Source organism: Symphalangus syndactylus, chromosome 1, assembly GCF_028878055.3.
Source record: "Symphalangus syndactylus isolate Jambi chromosome 1, NHGRI_mSymSyn1-v2.1_pri, whole genome shotgun sequence".
Lineage (NCBI taxonomy): Eukaryota > Metazoa > Chordata > Mammalia > Primates > Hylobatidae > Symphalangus > Symphalangus syndactylus.
The window spans coordinates 69,155,800-69,179,062 of record NC_072423.2 but is presented as its reverse complement, the minus strand read 5'-3'; the positions used below and the strand labels follow the sequence as shown (position 1 = coordinate 69,179,062).

At 41.2% G+C, this 23,263-nt stretch overlaps 2 protein-coding genes across 4 annotated transcripts in view; one reads left to right on the top strand and one right to left on the bottom strand.

Moving 5' to 3' along the window:
• Positions 1 to 5,349: 5,349 nt before the first annotated feature.
• On the bottom strand, positions 5,350 to 15,997 carry LOC129459880 (myosin regulatory light chain 12A). Of its 3 annotated transcripts, none has more exons than XM_055237174.2 (4): positions 14,498 to 15,997; positions 8,671 to 8,866; positions 8,046 to 8,207; positions 5,350 to 6,329 (listed from the first exon to the last, which is right to left on the bottom strand). In XM_055237174.2, exons 2-4 carry the CDS (start codon positions 8,849 to 8,851, stop codon positions 6,157 to 6,159), a joined length of 516 nt encoding a protein of 171 aa, XP_055093149.1. In that variant the 5' UTR covers positions 8,852 to 8,866; positions 14,498 to 15,997; the 3' UTR covers positions 5,350 to 6,156. The 3 variants fall into 3 exon arrangements, with proteins under 3 accessions (XP_055093149.1, XP_055093141.1, XP_063496982.1); XM_055237166.2 differs by lacking the exon at positions 14,498 to 15,997 and adding an exon at positions 14,176 to 14,495; XM_063640912.1 differs by lacking the exon at positions 14,498 to 15,997 and adding an exon at positions 12,647 to 14,287.
• The window catches only part of MYOM1 (myomesin 1), a 181,896-nt gene continuing 173,334 nt past the window's right edge, over positions 14,702 to 23,263 (top strand). Inside the window, exon 1 of the mRNA XM_055237126.2 lies at positions 14,702 to 16,011. The gene's annotated coding sequence lies outside the window, so the exon portion shown is untranslated. The remainder of the gene's footprint in view (positions 16,012 to 23,263) is intronic.

Here is a 23,263-nt window from a genome sequence, read left to right as displayed (position 1 = left end):
GGCGGGGCACGATCCGCCTAGGACTTGGGGTACCCTGGCGCCGAACCCTGAGTTGCCAGATTTAGCAAGTAAAAGTACAGTTCTTCTAAATTTGAATTTCAGACAAGACAGGTTTTAGGGTTCGTCTCATGTAATGTTGAGGTGAGGGCGGCGCCTGGGCGGATTCTTCTCCGTTCCAGAATCCCTTTCTCTTATCAAACCACATTCCAGCCCGAGTTAAATTCTTTAACCTACTCCTCTCTGCTTACCCTCATAAGGTTTACGGCCGTATCAGGCTATGGCCACAGCCTACGGCTGTTTCATTCCGCTTTTAGCCACAAGAAAGTTTTATTCGAACTACTTGCTTTCCTTTATCAAGAAAATGGCAACGCACACACATACATGCACACACAAATAAAAACACAAAGCTACGTTTTTCAGGTTTTGTTCTAGATCGTGTTTGTGGCTGTGTTCTTCAGGATATTTTCCCTCAACTTGAGGTAATCTAGCATTACTTCATCTAGCATTACTAAAATAGCATTACTTCAGGATGGTGGAGGATCGGCAATCTAATAGCAAATCTTTATTGAACTCTTCTTACTGCCTCAACATGTGCCGGATGCTGAGACATGAATTCAAAGCCTCTTAGGGAGTTTATATTCTAGAAATCTTTGATCAGAAATTCCTAGAAGAGAGAGACCTCGTGTTCAGCACTCTATAGCAGTTCTTAAACAGTAGCACGCATAACAGGGCTTTTAAAAACATTTTTGAGCCTCAAAACCGGGTATTAGGATTCAGTGAGTAAGGGGTGAAGGATAATTCGAATTTCTGGTAAGCACACATGATGCTGATGGGGTGGTAGTCATCCCAGCAGCACAGCTCTAAATGCAGTTCATAACTGTGTGTATTTTCTCAATAGTGTTAGAAAAGCAATTGCTGAAAAGTCACACCTGGTTCTAAAATATTTACTCTTTCCCTTAACTGTAGTCTAGGTTTTGGTTCGATAGACTAAATAATTAAAAAAAAAAATAAGTTTCGGCTGGGCGCGGTGGCTCACGCTTGTAATCCCAGCACTTTGGGAGGCCGAGGCGGGCGGATCACGAGGTCAGGAGATCGAGACCACGGTGAAACCCCGTCTCTACTAAAAATACAAAAAATTAGCCAGGCGTGGTGGCGGGTGCCTGTAGTCCCAGCTACTCGGAGAGGCTGAGGCAGGAGAATGGCGTGAACCCGGGAGGCGGAGCTTGCAGTGAGCCGAGATTGCGCCACTGCACTCCAACCTGGGCGACAGAGCGAGACTCCGTCTCAAGAAAAAAAAAAAAAAAAAAAAAAAAAATAAGTTTCTAGAATTGTGCTGTCCAATACAATCATCATAAACCACATGTGGCTAAACTTAAATTCAGTTCCTCAGTTGTATTTGATACGTTTTATTTTTAGAGATGGGGTCACCCTATGTTGCCTAACCTGGAATGCAATGGCTATTCACAGGCGTGATCATAATGCACTACAACCTGGAACTCCTGGGCTCGAGCGATCCTCTCACCTGAGCCTCCCAAGTAGTTGGGACTACAGGTGAGAGACACTGCACCAGTGCATCTGGCAGTACTAGACACTTTTTTTTTTTTTTTTGAGACAGAGTCTTGCTCTGTCGCCCAGGCTGGAGTGCAGTGGCTTGATCTCGGCTCACTGCAACCTCTGCCTCCCGGGTTCATGCGATTCTGCTGCCTTAGCCTCCCGAGTAGCAGGGACTACAGGTGTGTGCCATGATGCCCAGCTAATTTTTGTATTTTTAGTAGAGATGGGGTTTCACCATGTTGGCCAGGATGGTCTCAATCTCTTGTACTTGTGATCCGCCCGCCTGGGCCTCCAAAAGTGCTGGGATTACAGGCGTGAGCCACCGCGCCTGGCCAGTATTAGACACATTTTAAGTGCTCAATAGCCACATGTGGTTAGTGTCCTTATTGTATGGCACAGAGAGCATTTCCATAATTACAGAAGCTTCTATTTGACAGCACTATTCTTAAGAAATAATTCTAAGGTATACTGTTCTCTCTAGATGCAAAAGAAAAGCCTATAATAGGCTTTATTTAATCATTAATAAAAATTTATTCACTAATAAAAATAGCTGGATAGCTAAATATCATTGGGAAATTGTTAACTATAGCATACCCACATCAAAGATAACTGAAGAATGGTTGAAAAAGCAATATACTCAAAACAATGGTGGCTACGCCAAAACATGAGATATAATTTAAGTAGTAAATGAAAAAAACAAGTTGTAAACTCATTACAACTCTAAAATGTATGTGGATAAATATTGGAGAAAAGTCACAATTCCTGTTATTTGAGCAGACACAGAGAATCTAGACTAAAAAGATATAGGGACTTGGAAGATGGAAGAGCAAGTGGAAATGATTCCAATAAGCAGCACTGGGAAAACTGGGCATTTCTTCAATGTGGGATTAGCTACTACAATCCCTTTATGGACAGAAAAGATAAACTGTAGCCGTGAAGAGGACCTAATGCGACACACACAAGTCTGGCATATTGGACCTGCTCAGGAAATCGAAAGTAAACTATTTCAGCATCCACTAGTACCAAACTGACAGGCATTTATATGCATAGTCTTATAAAATCTTCCTAACAATGTTAATGAAATTCTACTTTGAAATCCATCCACTTTTCTAAGGGCAATCCTACGTGTGGTCTAGGTCCTGTCACTTCCTGGCTCTTAGACATGATCCGTTTTGTTCCACTAATTGTTCCCTCCTAGTTTGTCGTCTTCTACTCTGCCTACAAACAGGCTTGAATTTAAAGATATGCCCTTTGTCCCTTCTCACTGGCCCACTTGTAAACAAAATAACTACTATTTGGATACCTAATGTGTCCCCAGACGATTTGCCTTTCATGCTTCTAATTTTCAGAAGAAACTTGGATGGTATTGGCCATTTTACAGATGAGGAAACTGGCAATTAACAACACAAAGCTAGTCAAATAAGGAGGTGCAATTCCTTAAGCATGGGTCCAAATCCATGCTGCTCTTAATCATGCAAATGCTGCTTTATATATTATGTTCCTAATATGAACTAACAGCATTATTTCCATTTTATAAATGAATAAATAGGCCAAGGGAGTTTAAATAACTTACTTAAGGTTATAGAGCCATGATGTAGCAACAAACGGACATTAAGTGTAGGTCTGCCTGACCCCACACCTAGGCATTATTCACTATCCTGTGTTGCATTATGGATTCTGCACTCAAAACTCTAATAACTCTAGCAAACATGACTAACAACTTGTCAAATCTGGGGGGGGGGGTCTCATTTAAACCTTCCCATACTCCACTTTTCTATGTTGGACACTACTAACCTCCTTACTCTTGAAACTAAGTTTTCGTAAGACTGTTTTTGTGGCTCTATTTGCCTGTCCAAACACTGATCATTTTTTATCTGATCCTCAAGTCTACCTTTTAAACCTCTTGCTGTCCTTCCTCTTTTCACTTTGTAGCAAAGGGTTTCCTTTCCTTCTCAATTTGCTTTTTCTTGTCTCTTATGCTCAGGACTTCCTCCTTTCTTTCCAAGGAGCATTCAATTCCTGCTCTCATCAAGTCATAGATTCTTTCATCAAGTAAAATTTGGGGCCTGGAATCCAAATGACCGTATCATCATATGCAGGTGGATAAGGATGCCACCCCCATTAGGCTGGTTTTGTCCAATTTTTTTTTTTCTAAGACAGGGTCTCGCTGTCACCCCAGGCTGAAGTACAGTGGCACAATCAGCCCACTCCAGCCTCAAACTCCTGGGCTCAAGCAATCCTTCCACCTTAGCTTCCAGAGTAGCTGGGACTATAGGCACCCACCACCATGTCCGGCTAATTTTTATTTTTTAATTTTTATGTAGAGATGGGGTTTTGCTTTGTTGCCCAGGCTGATGTCAAACTTCTGGCTTCAAGCAGTCTTCCTACTTCGACCTTCCAAAGTGCTGGGATTACAGGTGTGAGCCAACATGCCTAGCCAGATCTTTTGAAATGGTTTGTTTCAAGTATGACTTTCATCATGGAAACTTTTGAGACTGATTTTTCATTCAAACACACCATTGAAATGGATGCTTTTACCTTTCTGTTGGCAATCATTCTTGTTTAAGCAAAGAATGCTATTACTAAATTAGGAGAATTATTTCATTCAGGGTACATCACTGTTCTTAATGCAAGTTGGTTCTTTGAGCAGTTATCTGAAAGGGAAACAGGGGCCCTGCAAGAGATCCTTTTAGTAGTACCTTGTTTTTCATATAATGGAAACAATGCTATCTGTTCTTCACTAGAGATGTAACAAAGCATATGATAATTTTTTCTCTTGACATGGAAATTCAATTCAAAAAACAAGATTTTAGCACCATGGCCATAGCCTGGAAAAAGTATTTTGGCTTAACCAGTGAATAAAATTCAGAAACAAAAGACAAAGAATGAAGGCAGGTTCTAAGATTCTAATGTTGAAGAGGGCAAGGACTAGCTTTGACTAGTCCTTCTATTCCTATAGCATTGGCCTTCCCAGGTTACAGGATCTAGCGATCTATCTTATTGGCTGCAAAGCCCTGCTGCCCAGAAGGCTTTTAGTAATTGTTTACTGAATGAGGTAATGGTTTTGTCCAAGGAGAGTCATGTTAATCGTATAGCATAAAACTTAAAGTTATTATAGTAATTGTCAATTACTCATCTTCATAGGCTAATTGTCAACTCTTTTCAACCAAATTCTTCTCCATTTCAAATCTTTTAAAACTCATGAATCTTTGAGAGTCAGAGTTTTGGGCTGGGCATGGTTGCTCACACCTGTAATCCCAGCACTTTAGGAGGCAGAGGTGGGAAGATCACTTGAGTACAGGAGTTTGAGACCAGCCTAGGCAACATAATGAGATCTTGTCTCTACAACAAATTAAGAAACTAGCCAGGCATGGTGGTGCATGCCTGTAGTCCCAACTACTCAGGTGGCTGTGGATCACTTGAGCCCAGGAGGTCAAGGCTGCAGTGAGCTGTGATTGTGCCATTGCACTCCAGCCTGAGTGATAGAGCAAGAGACCCTGTCTGGAAAAAAAAGAGAATCTTGAAGCCCTTTGAGAGTCAGATTTTTAAAGCTGAAAAAGAACGAAACTGTCTGCCACTCCCTGATTAACTATGAAACAGTTCTGCATTTCTGCAAATAGTAGAAGTTATTTTTAGGACTGAAATAATGACCTCACTTTCCCAGGCATGTAGATTCAGCTGTTTTGATTGTGGGAAGGTCAGGAATGTCCAAAACTCATACATGGACTCATGGTGAATCTCTGCATAAACAAATATCTTTCAATACGCACTGCTGTGTTAAAGAAAAACTACATATAATAAAAAAATACTGCATTATATTTCCAGCACTTTAAAACATAACATAAAAATCTCTCTTTGGTAGCATTCCACAGAACCTTAAGCCAAAATGGTTTTTAAAAATATGACAAATTGAAATTATACTCAGTGACCTGGTCTAATTTTAAATGACCAGAAATTACAAAAGTTTAAATAAAGTAGAAATGTTGGCAGGTATGTCAACTTAAGGACTTAAAGCTACGGAAACTATCATATATATGCAAATTCTACAGGAAATTATTTTAAAAATTGGAAGACAAAGTGCAGAACACTTGATTAGGGCAGTTAAAATTGGATATCCTTGGGAGGAGGAGGAATGGATAGTAGAGGAGATATGATTGTTAGGAAAATTGGAGGAAGAAAAAGCTAACAACCATATCATTTTCTAGGATTTCCCTCATCTACCTTTCTTGGGGAGATACAACTAAAACCAACAAAAGCCAAGTTTGGTAAATAAGTTTAAACAAGTATTTTACCATAAAGTTTAATTATGATTCAGAAAAAATCGAGCGAATAACTTTCTCTGAAAAAATATATTGACTCTGTATAGACCACAGTTATTGGGGGAGAAGGGCTGGTAGGTTAAATTACCCTATTTTCTATTCTGAAAATGGTATTAATAGAAAGTCCTGTTTCCAGTCTGATTATAAAGATACATATGCCCAAAATGGCCGAGAATAAATACAACAGGAAATGCAAAAGCTGTAAAGCTAAGGGCATGCAGGAGAAAATCTCAGAATACCCAAAGTGGCAACAAGGAACATTTGGCTGGAATTTGAAGTTATTTCAGTCATCTTTGTCTTTTGCTCCATGTTTCAGGATGCGTGTGAACTCGATGTAATTGAAATTCCCCTTTTTATCAATAGGTGCTTCTCTGTACAGCTCATCCACTTCCTCATCCGTAAACCGATCCCCCATGGTTGTCAGCAGCTCTCTCAAGTAATCTTCCTGAATGGTGCCTGGAGAATAAAGAACAAGGAATCAGAATACATAGTATTCTGAGGGTTAATTACAAAGAATATCTACACTCGACTAAACATGTTCTGTATGTTACAAACTATAAACATGCAAATATATGAACTACAGGGTGTCCACCTACTTAAAACAGCCTCAGCAGAGAAGTGCCTAGAAAAATGCCTAGCTGCTTAGCAGCATTGCTCTGCGCTATCATTTGCTCTGTCATTCTGCCTCCACATTCAGCTTCTGATCTCTTGCTAAGAGAGACTAAACCTATGCCTAAACAAAGTAATAAAAAGTATGGTTAAAGAATCTAAGCCTTACGGTTCCTTAAGGTTGCATGAATGGTCACATCTTATTCTACAAGCAAATAACATTTACCTGCCAGGCTAAAATCAACACTACATCATACACATCAATAAAATGGTATAGTGGAAAGAATACTGGAAACGTGAGGCCCAGTTTTAACAAGCTATTTTATTTCAGGCATTTCACTTTATCCCTGACTTTGGTTTTCTCAGATGTAAAATGAGATTTTTACTGTTTACAAATCCAATTATTGTAATAAATATGGCCAGTCCCAGCACATGCAAAAACATGGAATAAATATTTGAGCACTAACTATGTGGCAGGCACTGTGCTAGGCAGTGGGGATGTGCAGTGGTAAGCTGAAAGGTATGTGCTCTTTACTTTGGGAATTTTATACCAGGGTTCTCATAAAACCTGCCTGCCTACAAGAATCTTCTATGTCACCCAATTTATTTTCTGGTATTGGTATTTTTAAGATTTCCCAAATAACTGGCATGCACATGTGGGGAGCCTTGAAAGCCACAGGCCATGCTTCCATCAGCAGACCATGCTTCCATCAGCAGGCCCTGGCAACCACCCAGTATTTAAACTCGTCCCACTAATGGAGGCAACCAAAGATTGTGCCTTCCTTCACTAAACACACTTGGCTATGCCATATTGAGTTGAGAATCACGGAAAATATTCCCTCATTATGTTTTCTCTTACATACACTTCTGCCAAAGGATCAGGCCCCTATATAGATAACATTTTGTTTTTCTGAGAGTTAACTCTATGCCACACAGTATGCTAAGTACTTCATGTACATCTCACTTCTTCATTTAATTCTCACAACAACCGTATGAGGTAGGTAATACTACTCATTTTATAAATAAGAAAACAGAGGCTTAGAGAAAGTTAAGCAACTTGCCCCAAATTATACAGCTATTATGTGGAAGAGGAATTTGAAGCCAGATAGTCTAATTCCAGACCCTAAGTTCTACTGGGTGTATTTTAAAATGAAGGTTAGATGTCAGATTTAAACAATTTGAGAGCTGACAGATACCTGGTAAACATACACAAGATTGTAGTGGTGCAATGGTCTATAACAATTTATACTTCATCAAGATTATTCTGGTAAAAGTTTTTTATTCAATACATATTTTCTGAGAGCCTAACCCTTGTGGAGTTAACATGGTAGGAAAGGGGTAATATAAGTTCCCAAAGAGGTTTCAAATACAACCTATTCATTGTAAACTACTACTTAGAGCAGAAGCAGCAAAGTGAGTGACAAACTTGCTAAGACAACTCTGTCTAAAAACATAGGTGTAGTACAAACCTGAGGGTATTATCATATTTTAAGTTACTGTATATTTTAGTTACCATAACTAAAAATTAAATCACTTTGTAATTAAAGGTTACCTCTCACTTACCAGTTGCTTCTTCATCAAAGCAAGCAAAGGCATTTCTGATGACATCTTCAGGATCTGTGCCATTTAACTTCTCACCAAACATGGTGAGGAACATGGTGAAATTGATGGGGCCTGGAGCCTCACTCATCATGGCATCTAGATACTCATCAGTTGGATTCTTCCCTAAATTTTTAAAAGGGGTCATAATTTTAATTACATTACAATACATATCAACTATTAATGACAGTAAACATTTTGGTAAGAAAGATTATCATTCATACAGTTTACTGTTTGCACTCACGACAGCAAAACTATTTGGGGGGAAAAGTTTTCTTAATGAATAGGGCCTATTAAAGAGTCTGGAGAGTATATGATAGTCCACTGGAATGTCAGAAGGAATAATACTGCTTCCATAATCAAGATCAGTGTTTTTATACACACACACACACATGCACGAACCCCAACCCAATCCTAAGACAGGGTCAGGAATCTGCTGGTGGTCCGGTGGGAAACACTGTTCCACACTTTACTCAAACCTTAGTAGACTCATTAGACAGGCTTTACAGAGCTTTAAGACTCATGAAATCAAGATGAAAGGCACCATGGAAATTCTATCCAATAGATTAATATTTAAACTGAGCATTACCCAATGAAGCAAGCATATCATGCAAATCTTCCTTGTCGATGAAACCATCTCTGTTCTGATCAATCATGTTGAAGGCCTCTTTGAACTCCTGAATCTGTGACTGGTCAAACATAGCAAACACATTGGATGTTGCACGCTGAGGGCGCTTCTTGGTCTTGGTCTTTGTTCTTTTGCTCGACATGGTGGTGGTGAAGTCCTAATTAGGAAAGGAAATACAATAAAAACCAAATCAACATCTAAGATTACTTAAGTCTGAATCAAAACAATGATTAACAAAAGTACACAGAACCAACTTTCCTGATATGTTTGAGCTACTCAGAAATGTGTCTTTAGAAGACACATCTCAACAAGATTACGTATGTCCTGTACTGCTATATAGCTAACAACAGCTGATAACCAAATCTGCTGATTTGATAACAATAAAAAACCAAGAAGCAAAAAAAATTAGGTACCTAGGAAACTCCCAAGTTCTATACTTCAGCAGTATAGGGGTGCTGAGGGATACTAATTCATCTTCAGTAGGTTCCCCCTTTGCAGCCTTAGCCTAAACTGGCTATTCCATGGTACGGTGGACAGAAAGGTGAGGAATATTAAGAATGACCAACTGATGGAACAGGTCTTCATCTCCTAATCTCTATTGACAAATATTGTTCTTTCACTTTCAACTAACATTTTTTATTGTACCCTCACCTCTAAGCAAAAGTAGTTCAAAAAAACTATTTGTTGAAAGGCTAACAATAAAGTACAAAAAAACTGAAGGGAATTCATCTATAGTTTTATAGACATTGCACTCTATCCAAACCAGTTTCTTGCATTACAGTCACACTAAATCACTGGAAGTATCTAAGATCTCTAAACAGAAATCAGAGCACAAGCTTTTAAAATAATTTTAAAAGTTTTAGAAAACATCTTAAAGGTAGAAACTACCTTTGCTCTCTTACCTAAATTTATCCCAGTAAAATTTAAGTTAAAATTAAAAAGAATGTCTAATAATACCTAAAATAAAAAGGCAATTTTCCTTTCAATACTCAACCTTTTAAAAACTACAAAAATTTGTTTCAAGTTAAAAATCTCATAGTCATCAGACGATAAAATTCTACCGTACCATCCTTCAGAGTTGCAGTGAAGATGGTAGTCTGCAAAACCGCTCAGCAGCAAAAGTAAGACACTGCATTGAGTTATATTCTTCTAAGCAGGTCTAAAATAGGCACTACTAATTTCACTCTGACCAGGATAACAATTTTAAAGCTTACGTTCTGAAAACAACATTTAGCTATGATCTGGCAAAACACTATGCCATTGCTCTAAAAATAAGTCTGTGGACTGCAAAGAATGAACTACCACCTAGATCTCAGCACTCCAAAGTGACCCTAAGAATGTGTTTCCGATGTGTTTAAAAAGTAATTTCTTACATTCTTTCCTTGATTATAACCACATTGTCCAGACTAAATACAATTATGGAATGATTAGAAAAGCTCTGCCTCAAATTTTTTAAAGCTAAATCTGTTTTCAGATTTTGATAGGAAATTCCACAAAGGATAGTCACAAATTCCAGCCCATCCAATATAGCACCGTATGGCAACTGGAATATATTGTTGAAAAGATATATCCTACACAGCACAGAAGTTATGATATACGCTGCTCCCAAATTTCCTAGAATTCTTTAATCAACTTTTAGGATGCTGCTTTTCACGACTTAAACCATTCATAAATGCATATTTTCATTCTATAACACCTTTGGGGGTAGTAAATCCCATTCATATCTAAACTACATGGGGATGTATTTTCCTCGTCTGTTATAAATGCTGTCTTTAAAAACTACAAAGAGTTATAGAGTGTATTATTCCTCCATCTCTTAAACGTACTCAAGGACTTGGAGCAAGAGGTTGAAACCCAACGAGTGACACGTTTACCAGTCCATATCGCTTTAGTATTTTAGGCATGTCACGCCTTTGCAAGCCAAAGCACATCTTTAAAAATAGTCTGTTTTGTGTGACAACATTGTCTTTCCCTAATGATGCAGAAATGTCAGCTATTTTAAGAACAAAGAAACTGATGAGGTCAAACGGCTGACACATCTGATTTTTTAATCTATTATATAAAATCTTGTATTACTAAATTTACGACAGTCCTCTAGATACCTTTTCAAAATGCTTAGTTTTGGTTGTAAAGTAGTATGTTTTCTGAATTCTGATGTATTTCCTATTCTTTTAATCATGCACTTTTTTGAATTTGTAAATGTATTATAAAATAGATTTTTAAAGTAAAAAAGCTTTTTTTTTTTTTTGGTCAGCACTGACAATGGCCTCATATAGAGCTCTTCTTCAGCACATTTAATACTTAATCTTATCAATTTTATTATGAAGTTAATTACACTAATATGTATCAAACGTCATATTAATTATGTTGAATACTAGCTAAGAGTTAAGAAATTTAAGGCATGTGTCCTATCTTCAAGGAGCTTAATATAGTTGGGGAGGCAACTATAAAGAAATGCGATGATTGGTTCAACTTATGAAATGAGTCATAGTTTTCATTCCAGAAGTATGACTCTAAACTTAAAACAATGTGTGACAATAATGAAAAATAATTCCTAACATGGTACATAATTATCAAATGCTGTGAGTTCAAAAAAGATGTTTCTGAGTAATTAACGGATTGGGGAGGAGGATGACCTTGAAAAACCCAGTGTGGGATCATTTAGAAGCTCCAAGGCATTGTTAGAATGAAGAGATTCGGGTGTTAGTCTTAATTCTAACAAATTAAGGTAGTTAATTCTACCAAAAACTGACAGTGTAATGTTGAGCAAGTTACTACTTAGGCCTTTACTTTTTCAAGGAGGCTGGATTCTGATCTATGAGTTATTTTCCATCAGAAACCTTTCAGCGATAGGGAGTTTGGCTTCACAGTCACTGTTCCAAAATACAGAAACTGTGGGGTTTTTTCCCTACCAAACTAAAAGTGTAGGAGGAATAAATAATGGTGGAGGGAGTCAAATCACAGTGCTATGATCTCAAGGAGCAGATCATTTCTGATACTGTCAGGGTCCTTTTTGCTATGATTCTAGTTTGCTGTTCATTTTACTTTCCTTCAAACAATTGAGACTGTCACTCTTCATGTAATAAGCCTTCAGCAAATGCACAACTCTCATCGAAGTTTAGAAAACTAGGGTATAACCCTTAATCTAAAAAAGTTGAAATTGCTTTTTTTATTATTAAAGTTTTAGGGTACATGTGCACAACGTGCAGGTTAGTTACATATGTATACATGTGCCATGTTGGTGTGCTGCACCCATTAACTCGTCATTTAACATTAGGTATATCTCCTAATGCTATCTCTCCCCCCTCCCCCCGAAATTGCTTTTTACAAAAAGCAAGCTAGGGTAAAATAAATTGAAAAGACTTCATGTCAATGTAATTATTCTTTAGGATGCAAAGATCGCCAGGTAAGGACCCGAGGTTTCCAAATTACGAAGCTCCTCAATCATAAAGTCGAGTCTTCATTTATTTATTTATTTATTTTTGAGATGCAGTCTTGCTCTGTCGCCCAGGCTGGAGTGCAGTGGCGCGATCTCAACCTCCACCTCCAGGGTTCAAGCAATTCTCTGCCTCAGCCTCTGGAGTAGCTGGGATTACAGGCGCCCACCACCATGCCTGACTAATTTTTGTATTTTTAGTAGAGACGGGGTTTCACCACCTTGTGCAGGCTGGTCTTGAACTCCTGACCTCGTGATCCACCTGCCTCAGCCTCCCAAAGTGCTGGGATTACAGGCGTGAGCTACTGCACCCAGCCCGAGTCTTTATTTTTGAGGTATTAAGTGAAAGATCTTTGGTGTCAAGGAGTATCTGTTGTACGAAACTGGAAAGCAGAGAGACTTACAGAACAGGCTTCTACAAAATATGAGGATTTCAGATGCATGAGAAAGTGGATGAAGGGCAGTCAGGAGACTGAGTTTACAGATCTAAAGGAGCATAACCTTTTTTTAAGTCAGGCGAGGTGGGCGCTGGTGGCAATGAATCTGGTTTTTGTGTTTTAGCTCAGAATCATTATGGGCTGTAACAAGAGAGATACACAACATGATTAACGAAAATGTTAGACTAGATTAGATTAATAGGTGGGAGAAATAGAAGAGATTCTCAAAGTGGCTTTCCCCACACACCAAAGGACACGAGAAGTTTTCAGAATCTCTAGAAACTATGTTCGTTTATAAAATGGGACTAATCCATACCAATATATACATTACAGTTCTGTGGTTAGAATCCTAGAGTCCAGCATTTACAAAGTGGCAATAAACGTAAAATAACCTAGAAACTTTTTCTACAAAACGAACACGCAAATTGGTAATATTCTGAAAAATATCAGATATTCTGCAAGAAAAAACCACCATCTTACAAAACACTGCGTAGTGTGATAGCACCCAGTATTTGGTGGGCTTTCTAAACCCTGACCAAATATACCGCCTCATTTAATCAATGCACTTAACAAAAAAACCTAAGTATAACTTATTTTCTGGTGCTAACCACAATTTTTAAAAAGTGTATTTCAAGTTGGTGCTTCCGTTCCAAGTAAATCAAGTTTCATTTCTTATGCAAACTTCCGGTAGAAGGTAGGATTCGTTCTCTTGGACTGCCACACCCAAAAGTTCTCACCACTGGACAAAGACAATTAGCTGTAAGGGCTGACTTGCCAGTAAAGCCTCGCTTTTGAAAATAAAGTGCTTTTCTGATTACCGTTTATTAGAGCCCTTCCAGAACATGAAACAAATACCAATAATTTTAAGAAATATCCGCTTTATTCGCCGTTAAATATAAAACTTTTTGCACTTAAGTTAAAATCTCTGCTAAATCCATAGGTCTCTCAAGAACTGATAGATACATTCATATACCTACTAAACTACTTTAAAAAGAAGACACTTCCATGGCGAATTGAATTAGCCCAAACTTTCCCCTCAAATGGTACAAGGTATTACATTTTGAAGTTTTTCTTCGAGCCACAAACTAAACTCCAGATCTCTCTGTCCAAAATTTCATCGCTTAAAGAAAAAAAGTTCTAATTATAGGAGCGGATACTGAGCTGAAGAACTTCCCAATTTGAGTTGGCTATTCCTACTAAACGCAGCCACACAGCTGCAACAACAGCTGCAGCAGGGGGACAATGGGCTACGTTTTTTGCGCAAACCCTCTTGAATCGGGCAAGTTGACGTTAGAAACTAAAATAGTCCCGGAGTCAGCTCTGCAGGGGTCGGGTTTCGCGGGCCCGGCAGTCGCCCAAGCTCAAGGCGCCAGTGAGCGAAGCCATATTTCCAGAGTTCCAAGTTTGGGCACAGGAGCGAAGTTCGGGTCTGGGCCACTCCAAGCCATGGCCTCGGATCCCAGAACCGGGGACCTGGCTGGCACACCTGCCCAGGTGCGCTACCGGCGCCAGGAGCCCCGCCGCCCTCCAGCTGCCCCGCAGAGACGGGTCCCCGGGATGGGTCTCACGCGCCCGAACGCGAGCGCCACTCACCCGGCACAGCTACGAGAATCCCAGCACCTCTGCGAGCCCCTCGCTGCCGCTATCACACCACCCTGCTACCCAGAGAGCCGCTAAAAACCACCGCTTCCGGCCTCTGCTTAGCAAGCCGGAAGGAAGCCCGGTCACCTTTCTTGGCCCGCATAGTGGGCCTGACTTCACGGAGGGGCGACAGAAACGGAGGTCGCCAGTGTGGTCAGCGGGCGCGGTATTGACCAAGTGCATGAGAAGGAAGTGTAAAGTGGGCGACCTAGAATATAGAGCAATATATAATGGTTCTCTGGGTCCTGTTACTGAGTTTCCTTCTTTTTTGTACCTGTTATTGCAGTGTTAAGTCTTCCTCCCCCCTATCCTTTCCGCAGATGGTTGCGTCCATCCTGTGGCTTTGCCTGGCCGCACATTCCAGGGCACGGCGAAGGGCGGGGCCCGTCGGCCCAAGTCCTTGTAGGGAAATCGAGGAGAGGGCTGCGGGCCCACGTGACTGACCCTCGCCCCGCCCCGAGGCCGGGCTCCAGCCTCTGGGCGGTAGTGCGCCTGCGCTTGACCCCCCACGCGGGGTCTGGGTCTCCGCTTGAGGGCCCCGGAGCAGCGCGCGTATTCCGGGAGCGGACCTTGATGCTAGCTCTGTGTGCAGTGTAATTTTATGAAGAGTCCCGCCCCCTCCATACAGGAGGAAACTTGTGTCCCTGGGGCCCTCAGCCAAGCGTCCACTATCTTTTTGGCCCAGACGGATTTCACAGGTCACAAGTGGCTGGAGGCTTCCTCTTGAAAAACATTTGCCGTCGTTTTTCGCTGGCAGAGCCCCTTTGACCCTGGCTGACAAGGACAGCCTGACTTGGATCCCACTAGGCAGGAGAGAAGGCGACTCTTCCCCGCACCTCTTGCTACGATTAGGACTTGCGGCTTGGTGAAAACAGGAATCAAAACTTAGGCCTATTTCTCCTGAGGTCTGATTGCCTAGAACAATTCGTAACAATGAATCTTATTAAAAAGAGAAAGTCCTCCCCGCCTTTATCTTTTTCCGCCCAGAATCCGATAAGGAAGACTTGTTCTGGCCCCCTCAGCTCTCTGACCTCATCTACCAGAGGAGTGAGTGGGATCCTCTAACACTCGAGCCGTCATCCCAGCACTAGGGGACAGTGACCGGTGTGGCTCCCGTGGCCAGAACCCTTCTGAAAGTTTGGGTTGCCCTGTGGTTTTCGCCTTCAAAGCAGGCCGTCACTTGAATCCTTCTGGAACGGACAGTGTTGCTGTAAACGCTGCGGAATAGTATCTTCTAAGTATTCGTAGCTTCTTTCTTGAGGGATCTCGGGAACGTTCCGTGTATTAACCACTAACATATTCCAAAGTTAACTTTGTGGTAAAGTCACTGGGGAAAAAAATAATTGCTCCAGTTCCACAGGTGATTGAAACAAACGTGATTTGTTTCCCAAACTTCCTTGATGGTAAAGAATGACTTGGAGTACTAATTAAAAATAAAAATAATTGCGTCATTTCCAACCTACTAAATCAGAGTCTTTAAGGGCAGGTCCTGGGAAGCCATCCATGTAACGGGGGTCCTAAGTGGGCTCTTATCGGCGAGGGCGGGGACTCGGCGAGAGGGCTGGCAGCGACGGGACAAACCCCAGACGGCTGCGCGGATGCGTTTGTTCCTGGAGCTTGCGAGCACTTGCAATGCATGGACACCTCCACAGGGTGGTGGCCTGCCACCACGAGAGCACCAGCTCCGCCAACGTCCTCTCCAGAGGACACTTTAGAGCAGAAGGAAACGGACAGTTCAGTCTTCCCCTCAGCTTGAAGGCAGCATTCTTTTGCTTCTCTTTGAGTCAGGTAATTGTCTTGTCTTCCTTCCACTCAGTCAGCAGATATTAAACAGCAACCGCATTACCAAGCACTGTGGTGGGGGCTGTGGCTTATGCTTTCTGGAACAGAACATAGTTGTTGCTACCTTGGGGATGGGGGCCGGGGGGAATAGAAAGAATGCGGAGTTAGCGGAGTATCAGGGAACAAGGGTGAAACAGATATAATAATTACAGTACAGTTAGTTAGGGCCTATTGAAGGAGCACAAATGAAGAATAAACTTGTCTGGGAACTAGTGGAAGGTGTCCCCCAGGGGATGTTAAAGAGCTGATTCTAGAATTAATTCAGTGGGGAAAGAAAAGGAGAGAGAGATGCCAGGCAGAGGGAGCAGCATGTCTGGAGGTGATCAGAGGGCCTGGCTGATTGAAGATGAACAGGAATTGTGTAGTCTGTGTTCATTCATTCATTTATTCATTCCACAACTATGGATTTAAAAACGGTTAGTCAACCAATGTGGAAAAATAACATCTCGATAAAATGTTCTTCAAATGTCCACCTAGTATTTTGATATTCAGTTTTCATGACTAGACCCACCATCAAAGGCCTCTGACTCTTTCTGATATTTCTATCCTTTGGACCCTATGAGAGATCTTTGCTTCCACGTGATAATCTCCTTCTCACGTTTTTACTAAAAGTTTGGAGACTTGAATTCTGCTCCAAATAGAGTGAAACAGCGTCTTGCTCTGTTGCCCAGGCTGGAGCGCAGTGGCTCGATCACAGCTCACTGCAGCCTCCATCTCCCATGCTCAAGCCATCCTCCCTCAATCTTTTGACAAATACTCATAGTAATAAATTTATTTCACTAAGAAATACTTGACTACCTATAATGTTTTTCAAAATTTTCTATTCTGTTCTTTTCAATTCTGTTATTAGTCTGCTTTAGCTGCCATACAAAATACTACGCACTGGGTGGCTTAAACAACAGAAATTTATTTCTCATACTTCTGGAGGCCTGGACGTCCAAGATCAAAGTGCTGGCCAATTCAATTGAAGGCCCTCATCCTGACTTGCAGATAGTCAGTCGCCTTCTCCCTGTGTTCTCGTGTGGCAGAAAAATCTCACTCTCTTCCTCTTCTTTTTTTTTTTTTTCCTTTTTTAAATTTTTTTTTGTATTTTGTTTTACGTTTATTTACTTATTTTTTTGAGATGGAGTCTTGCTCTGTCGCCCAGGCTGGAGTGCAGTGGCACGATCTCAGCTCACTGCAACCTCTGCCTCCTAGGTTCAAGTGATTCTTGTGCCTCAGCCTCCCAAGTAGCGGAGATTACAGGCATGTGCCACCACGCCTGGCTAATTTTTTTTTTTTTTTTTTTTTTTTTTGTATTTTAGTAGAGACAGGGTTTCACCATGTTGGCCAGGCTGGTTGCCAACTTCGGACCTCAGGTGATCTATCCGCCTCAGCCTCCCAAAGTGCTGGGATTACAGGCATGAGATGCCACACCTGGCCTCTTTTTTTGTACTTTTAGTAGCGACAAGAGTTTCACCATGTTGGCCAGGCTGGTCTCAAACTCCTGACCTCAAGTGATCTGCCCGCCTGTGCCTCCCAAATGGCTGGGATCTCTTCCTCTTCTTATGATCCTTCAGTGTTAATGGAATTAGGGCTGACCATTATGACTTCATTTAACCTTAATTATATTTTAATTATATCTCCAGATATAGTCACACTGGGGGTTAGGCCTTCAACATATGAATTTGGCAGGGAGGGGACACACAATTCAGTCCATAGCAAATTCTATGTCATTTAATTTTTAAAATACCTCTCAAGGCCCACTAAATGTGAGCTTATGATCCACTATTGCAGTGGTTCTCAATAGTGGAGGAGTGGTGGTTGGGTTTTGCCCTGAAGGAACATTTGGCGATGTCTGGAGAGACAGTTTTGCTTTTCACAGATGGGACAGATACTGCATCTAGTGGGAAGAAGCCAGGGATGCTGCTAAACATCCTACTATGCACAGGACAGCCCTCGACAACAGAACATTATTCAGCCCAAAATGTCAGTAGTGCTTAGGTTGAGAAAACCCAGCACTAATCATTTGGGAACTCAATATTTATAGTAATCAATTATTTTGAGAGTACCATAATTTCTACAAGGACACTATCCATTGCTCCTGCCTCAGAGTAAGGTGGTGGTGTTTTTTTTCCCCAAGTGAGATCTGAAGGGAGAAAAAAATGGAATGAACAGTTATTATTATCTGTGCCTATTATGTGCTAGGTATTCTATATAAACATTTCTAATACATAATTCTTACAACAACCCTGTGAGATAGATATTATTACCTCCATTTCATTGATTGGGACACAAGCTCAAATACTTGAATGATCTGCACAGGTTTCCCAAAAGGCAATGAAAGAACCTGGATTATAACTCATGTCTCTGATTGTCCGGGGGTAGAATAGAAACGAAAACAGTAAATATGTGGATATTTATCCACATATCCACATATTTATCCACATATCTCTAACTCCTAATACAATGCCTAATATCCACAGGTGCCAGTAAATACATGATAACTGGTCAATTGTTCAAGTGCACATAGCTAGTAAGTGGCCCAGCCCGAAGCCCATATTTTATTTTACTATACTGTGCTTTCTCCTTTAGTCCAAAGTAGGAAAATTTTGTTACCCAAACAACAGCAAGGAAGCATAGCAGAATGGATCCTTGGTATTTACAACCTAAGTCAATGATTTTATATGGATCGCTTGCAATTTTTATTGCATGTAAGTAACTATTGAATGTTAAGAGACATGGCTTACATTCTGGTTTTGCCTACATACATGGAATTATAATTCTTCATACATGAAATATGTATGATGTAACAATTAGCATTAATCCTTTAATTCAGGAAAACAGTAGGAGGAGCTCCTTTCTTTTAAATGAGTAAGTGTTGACATAAATCTGTATAATAATTAATTTTAGAGCACCAAAACTACAAATAATATATTACAAAGATATGGAAGATTCTACATATATAAAGAATTGCTTTTTAAAAAACTTTAGTCAGAATTATCATTAAAGTCGGGGATGATAAATGAGATAAAAAATTATGTGAAATTGAATTAAGGGCATTTGGGGATACTTATTACTTCCATACTAGAAAATTTGAAAAAATAAGTTAAATAGATACATGCTTAGAAAAATTAAAATACTAAATGAGATATAAGAACAGAGAATATGAATAAAGCAAACAAAAAAAGGAATAAGGATTATATAGATAATAAATTATCTGGCTGTATTAGTCTGTTTTCATTCTGCTGATAAAGACATACCCGAGGTCAGGCGCAGAGGCTCACGCCTGTAATTCCAGCACTTTGGGAGGCCGAGGTGACTGGATCGCTTGAGGTCAGGAGTTCGAGACTAGCCTGGCCAACATGGTGAAACCCCATCTCTACTAAAAATACAAAAATTAGCTGGGTGTGGTGGTGTGCACCTGTAATTCCAGCTACTCGGGAGGCTGAGCTTGGAGAATCACTTGAACCTCAGAGGCAGAGGTTGCAGTGAGCCGAGATCATGCCACTGCCCTCAAGCCTGGGCTACAGAGCAAGACTCCATCTCAGAAAAAAAAAAAAAAAAGACATACCTGAGACTGGGCAATTTACAAAAGAAAGAGGTTTAATGGACTTACAGTTCCATGTGGCTGGGGAGGCTTCACAATCATTGCGGAAGTTGAAAGTCACGTCTCACATGGTGGCAGATGAGAAGAGCTTATGCAGGGAAACTCTCCTTTTTAAAGCCATCAGATCTCATGAGACTTATTAACTATCATGAGAATAGCATGGGAAAGAACTGCCCCCATGATTCAGTTACCTCCCACTGGGTCCCTCCCACAACACGTAGGAATTTACGATGAGATTTGTGTGGGGACACAGAGCCAAACCGTATCATTCCACCCTGGCCCCTCCTAAATCTCATGTCCTCACTTTTCAAAACCAATCATGCCTTCCCAACAGCCCCCTAAAGTGTTATTTCAGCATTAACTCACAAGTCCACAGTCCAAAATCCCATCTGAGTCAAGGCAAGTCCCTTGCACCTATGAGCCTGTAAAATTAAAAGCAAGTTAGTTACTTCCTAGATACAATGGGGGTACAGGCATTGGGTAAATATAGCCATTCCAAATAGGAGAAATTGGCCAAAACAAAGGGACTACAGGCTCCAAGCAAGTCCAAAATCCAGCAGGGCAGTCAAATCTTAAAGCTCCAAAATGATCTTGTTTGACTCCATGTCTCACATCCAGGTCACGCTAATGCAAGAGGTGGGTTCCCATGGTCTTGGGCAGCTCCGCTCCTGTGGCTTTGCAGGGTACAGCCTCCCTCCTGGCTGCTTTCCCAGGCTGACGTTGAGTGTCTGTTGCTTTCCAGGCACACAGTGCAAGCTGTCGGTGGATCCATCACTCTGGGGACAGGAGGACAGTGGTCCTCTTCTCACAGCTCCACTGAGTGGGGCCCCAGTAGGGAGTCTGTGTTGGGTCTCCCACCCCACATTTCCCTTCTGCACTACCCTAGCAGAAGTTCTTCATGAGGGCCCTGCCCCTGCAGCAACCTTCTGCTTGGGCATCCAGGTGTTTCCATACATCCTCTGAAATCTAGGTGGAGTTTCCCAAACCCCAAATTTTTGACTTCTGTGCACTGCAGGTTCAACACCATGTGGAAGCTGCCAAGGCTTGGCTCTTGCACCCTTTGAGGCCATGGCCTGAGCTGTACCTTGGCCCCTTTCAGCCATGGCTGGAGCAGCTGGGATGCAGGGCACCAAGTCCCTAGGCTGCCTGCAGCATAGGGACCCTGGACCTGGCCCATGAAACCACTTTTTCTTCCTTGGCCTCCAGTCCTGTGATGGGAGGGGCTGCCATGGAGACCTCTGAGATGCCCTGGAAACATTTTCCCAATTGTCTTGGGGATTAACATTCACCACCTCATTACTTATTCAGATTTCTGCAGCTGGCTTAAATTTCTCCTCAGAAAATAGAATTTTCTTTTTTATTGCATTTTCAGGCTGCAAAATTTTCTGGACTTTTATGCTCTGCTTCCCTTACAAAACTGAATGCCTTTAACAGCACCCAAGTCATCTCCTGAATTCTTTGCTGCTTAGAAATTTCTTCTGCCAGATACCCTAAATCATCTCTCTCAAGTTCAAAGTTCCACAGATCTCTATGGTAGGGGCAAAATGTCACCAGTCTCTTTGCTAAAACATAGCAAGAGTCACCTTTACTCCAGTTCCCAACAAGTTCCTCATCTCCATCTGAAACCACCTTAACCTGGATTTCATTGTCACTATCAGTATCAGCATTTTGGGCAAAGCCATTCAACTAGTCTCTAGGAAGTTCCAAACTTTTCCACATTTTCTTATCTTCTTCTGAGCCCTCCAAACTGTTCCAGCCTCTGTGTGTTACCCAGTTACAAAGTCACTTCCACATTTTTGGGTATCTTTTCAGCAGCGCCCCACTCTACTGGTACCAATTTGCTGTATTAATCCATTTTCATGCTACTGATAAAGACATACCTGAGACTGGGCAATTTAAAAAAGAAAGAGGTTTAATGGACTTACAGTTCCATGTGGCTGAGGAGGCCTCACAATTATGGCAGAAGATGAAAGGCATGTCTTACATGGTGGCAGACAAGAGAAGAAAAACTTCTGCAGGGAAACTCTCCTTTTTAAAACCATCAGATCTCGTCAGACTTATTCACTATCACGAGAACAGCACGGGAAAGACCTGCCCCCATGATTCAATTACCTCCCACCAGATCCCTCCCACAACATGTGGGAATTCAAGATGAGATGTGGGTGGGGACACAGCCAAACCATATCACTGGTTCTGATAGTTAACTGGAGAAATACTGTTTCAACTGTTAAAAGGCAAAGATTCCTGATATCTAAGCTGTTTTGAAGTATATAGCCTAACATAGTGATACTATAATAGTTTGTTAATGAATGAACGTAGTGATCAAATTACATTTACTAAATTAATCTTATGACACAAATATTGTTTTTGAATCCCCGAAATAAAACTAATACCTAAAACAGAAATTATAGCCGATGCTTACTTTAGCCAATCTTTTAGTTTCCTCATCTGTAAAAGGGCATAATAATAGTGCCCACTTTATTCCGTGGTTGTGAGGATAAAGCACAATAATCCATGTAAATTTCTTAGGGAGAAATTTACTACTCTGACTAATTAATATATGAATTCTTTGTCCACTTGAGTGTAGGAAACAAGCTAAGTGGTTGCACTTTAAATTAATGACCATAGACTTCAAGTGGGCCCTCGATGCCCACAACATTTCTCTAGTCTTTTCATACTCTGCTCTCTCAAGTTCTTTTTTTTTTTTTTTTTTTTTGAGACAAGGTGTTGCTGTGTCACCCAGGCCAGACTGCAGTGGTACCATCATGGCTCACTGCAGCCTTGGCCTCCTAAGGGTCAATCAGCCCTCCCACCTCGGCTTCCTGAGTAGCTGGGACTACAGGTGTGCACCACTATGCCTGGCTAATTTTTGTATTATTTGTAGAGACAGGATTTCTCCACGTTGCTCAGGCTTGGTCTTGAACTCCTGAGCTCAAGCTATCTGCCTGCCTTGGCCTCAAAAGTGTTGAGATTACAGGCATGAGCCACCATCCCCTGGCCCATGCTCTTGTCTATTTGATGTCAGTTTTATAACTTTTGCCTCTTCACACCTCTAACACATTCTATTCTATCGTCACTCTCAGTTGACAACCTTGCTGCTAAGTCACTGAGAAGATAATGGCTCTCACGAGCCCCCACCACATTTACCCACCAGCCAACATCTGTCTTCATGCATTGTCCTCCCCTCCTCTCCTGCTAACTAGAGAGGAACTCTCCTTGCTCCTACAGAAATCCAGCTCCTCTGTTTTCTTGCTCATGCCACACCAGCAATTCTGCCCTCTCCTGCATCATCAAGTTCTCTCTCTCCATTGGAGTATCCCCATCAACATGAATGCTGTAATGTACCCCATATATAGTAAGCAGACTAAGGACCCCCAGAAGATACCCCTGTCCTAATTCCCAGAACCTGTGATTGTGTTAGGTTACACAGGAAAGGAGAATCAAGGGAGAAGATGGAATGAGATTGCTAATGAGCTGACCTTAAAATACAGAGATTATCCTGTATTATCTGGGTATACCCAGTGTTGCCACAAGAGGTCTTAAAAGAAGCGGGAGGAAGAAGAGGGAGGCAGAAGAAGACTGTTAGAGAAAGATGTGACTGTGGGCGAA

Excerpts from the sequence above, each read along its gene's own strand:
- LOC129459880 (XM_055237174.2), bottom strand. The coding sequence starts at position 8,851 with ATGTCGAGCAAAAGAACAAAGACCAAGACCAAGAAGCGCCCTCAGCGT. Across the intron at positions 8,208-8,670 it reads TGATATGCTTGCTTCATTGG|GGAAGAATCCAACTGATGAG; the intron begins GTAATGCTCAGT and ends TTAAAAATTTAG. Across the intron at positions 6,330-8,045 it reads CTTTGATGAAGAAGCAACTG|GCACCATTCAGGAAGATTAC; the intron begins GTAAGTGAGAGG and ends TTTATTCTCCAG.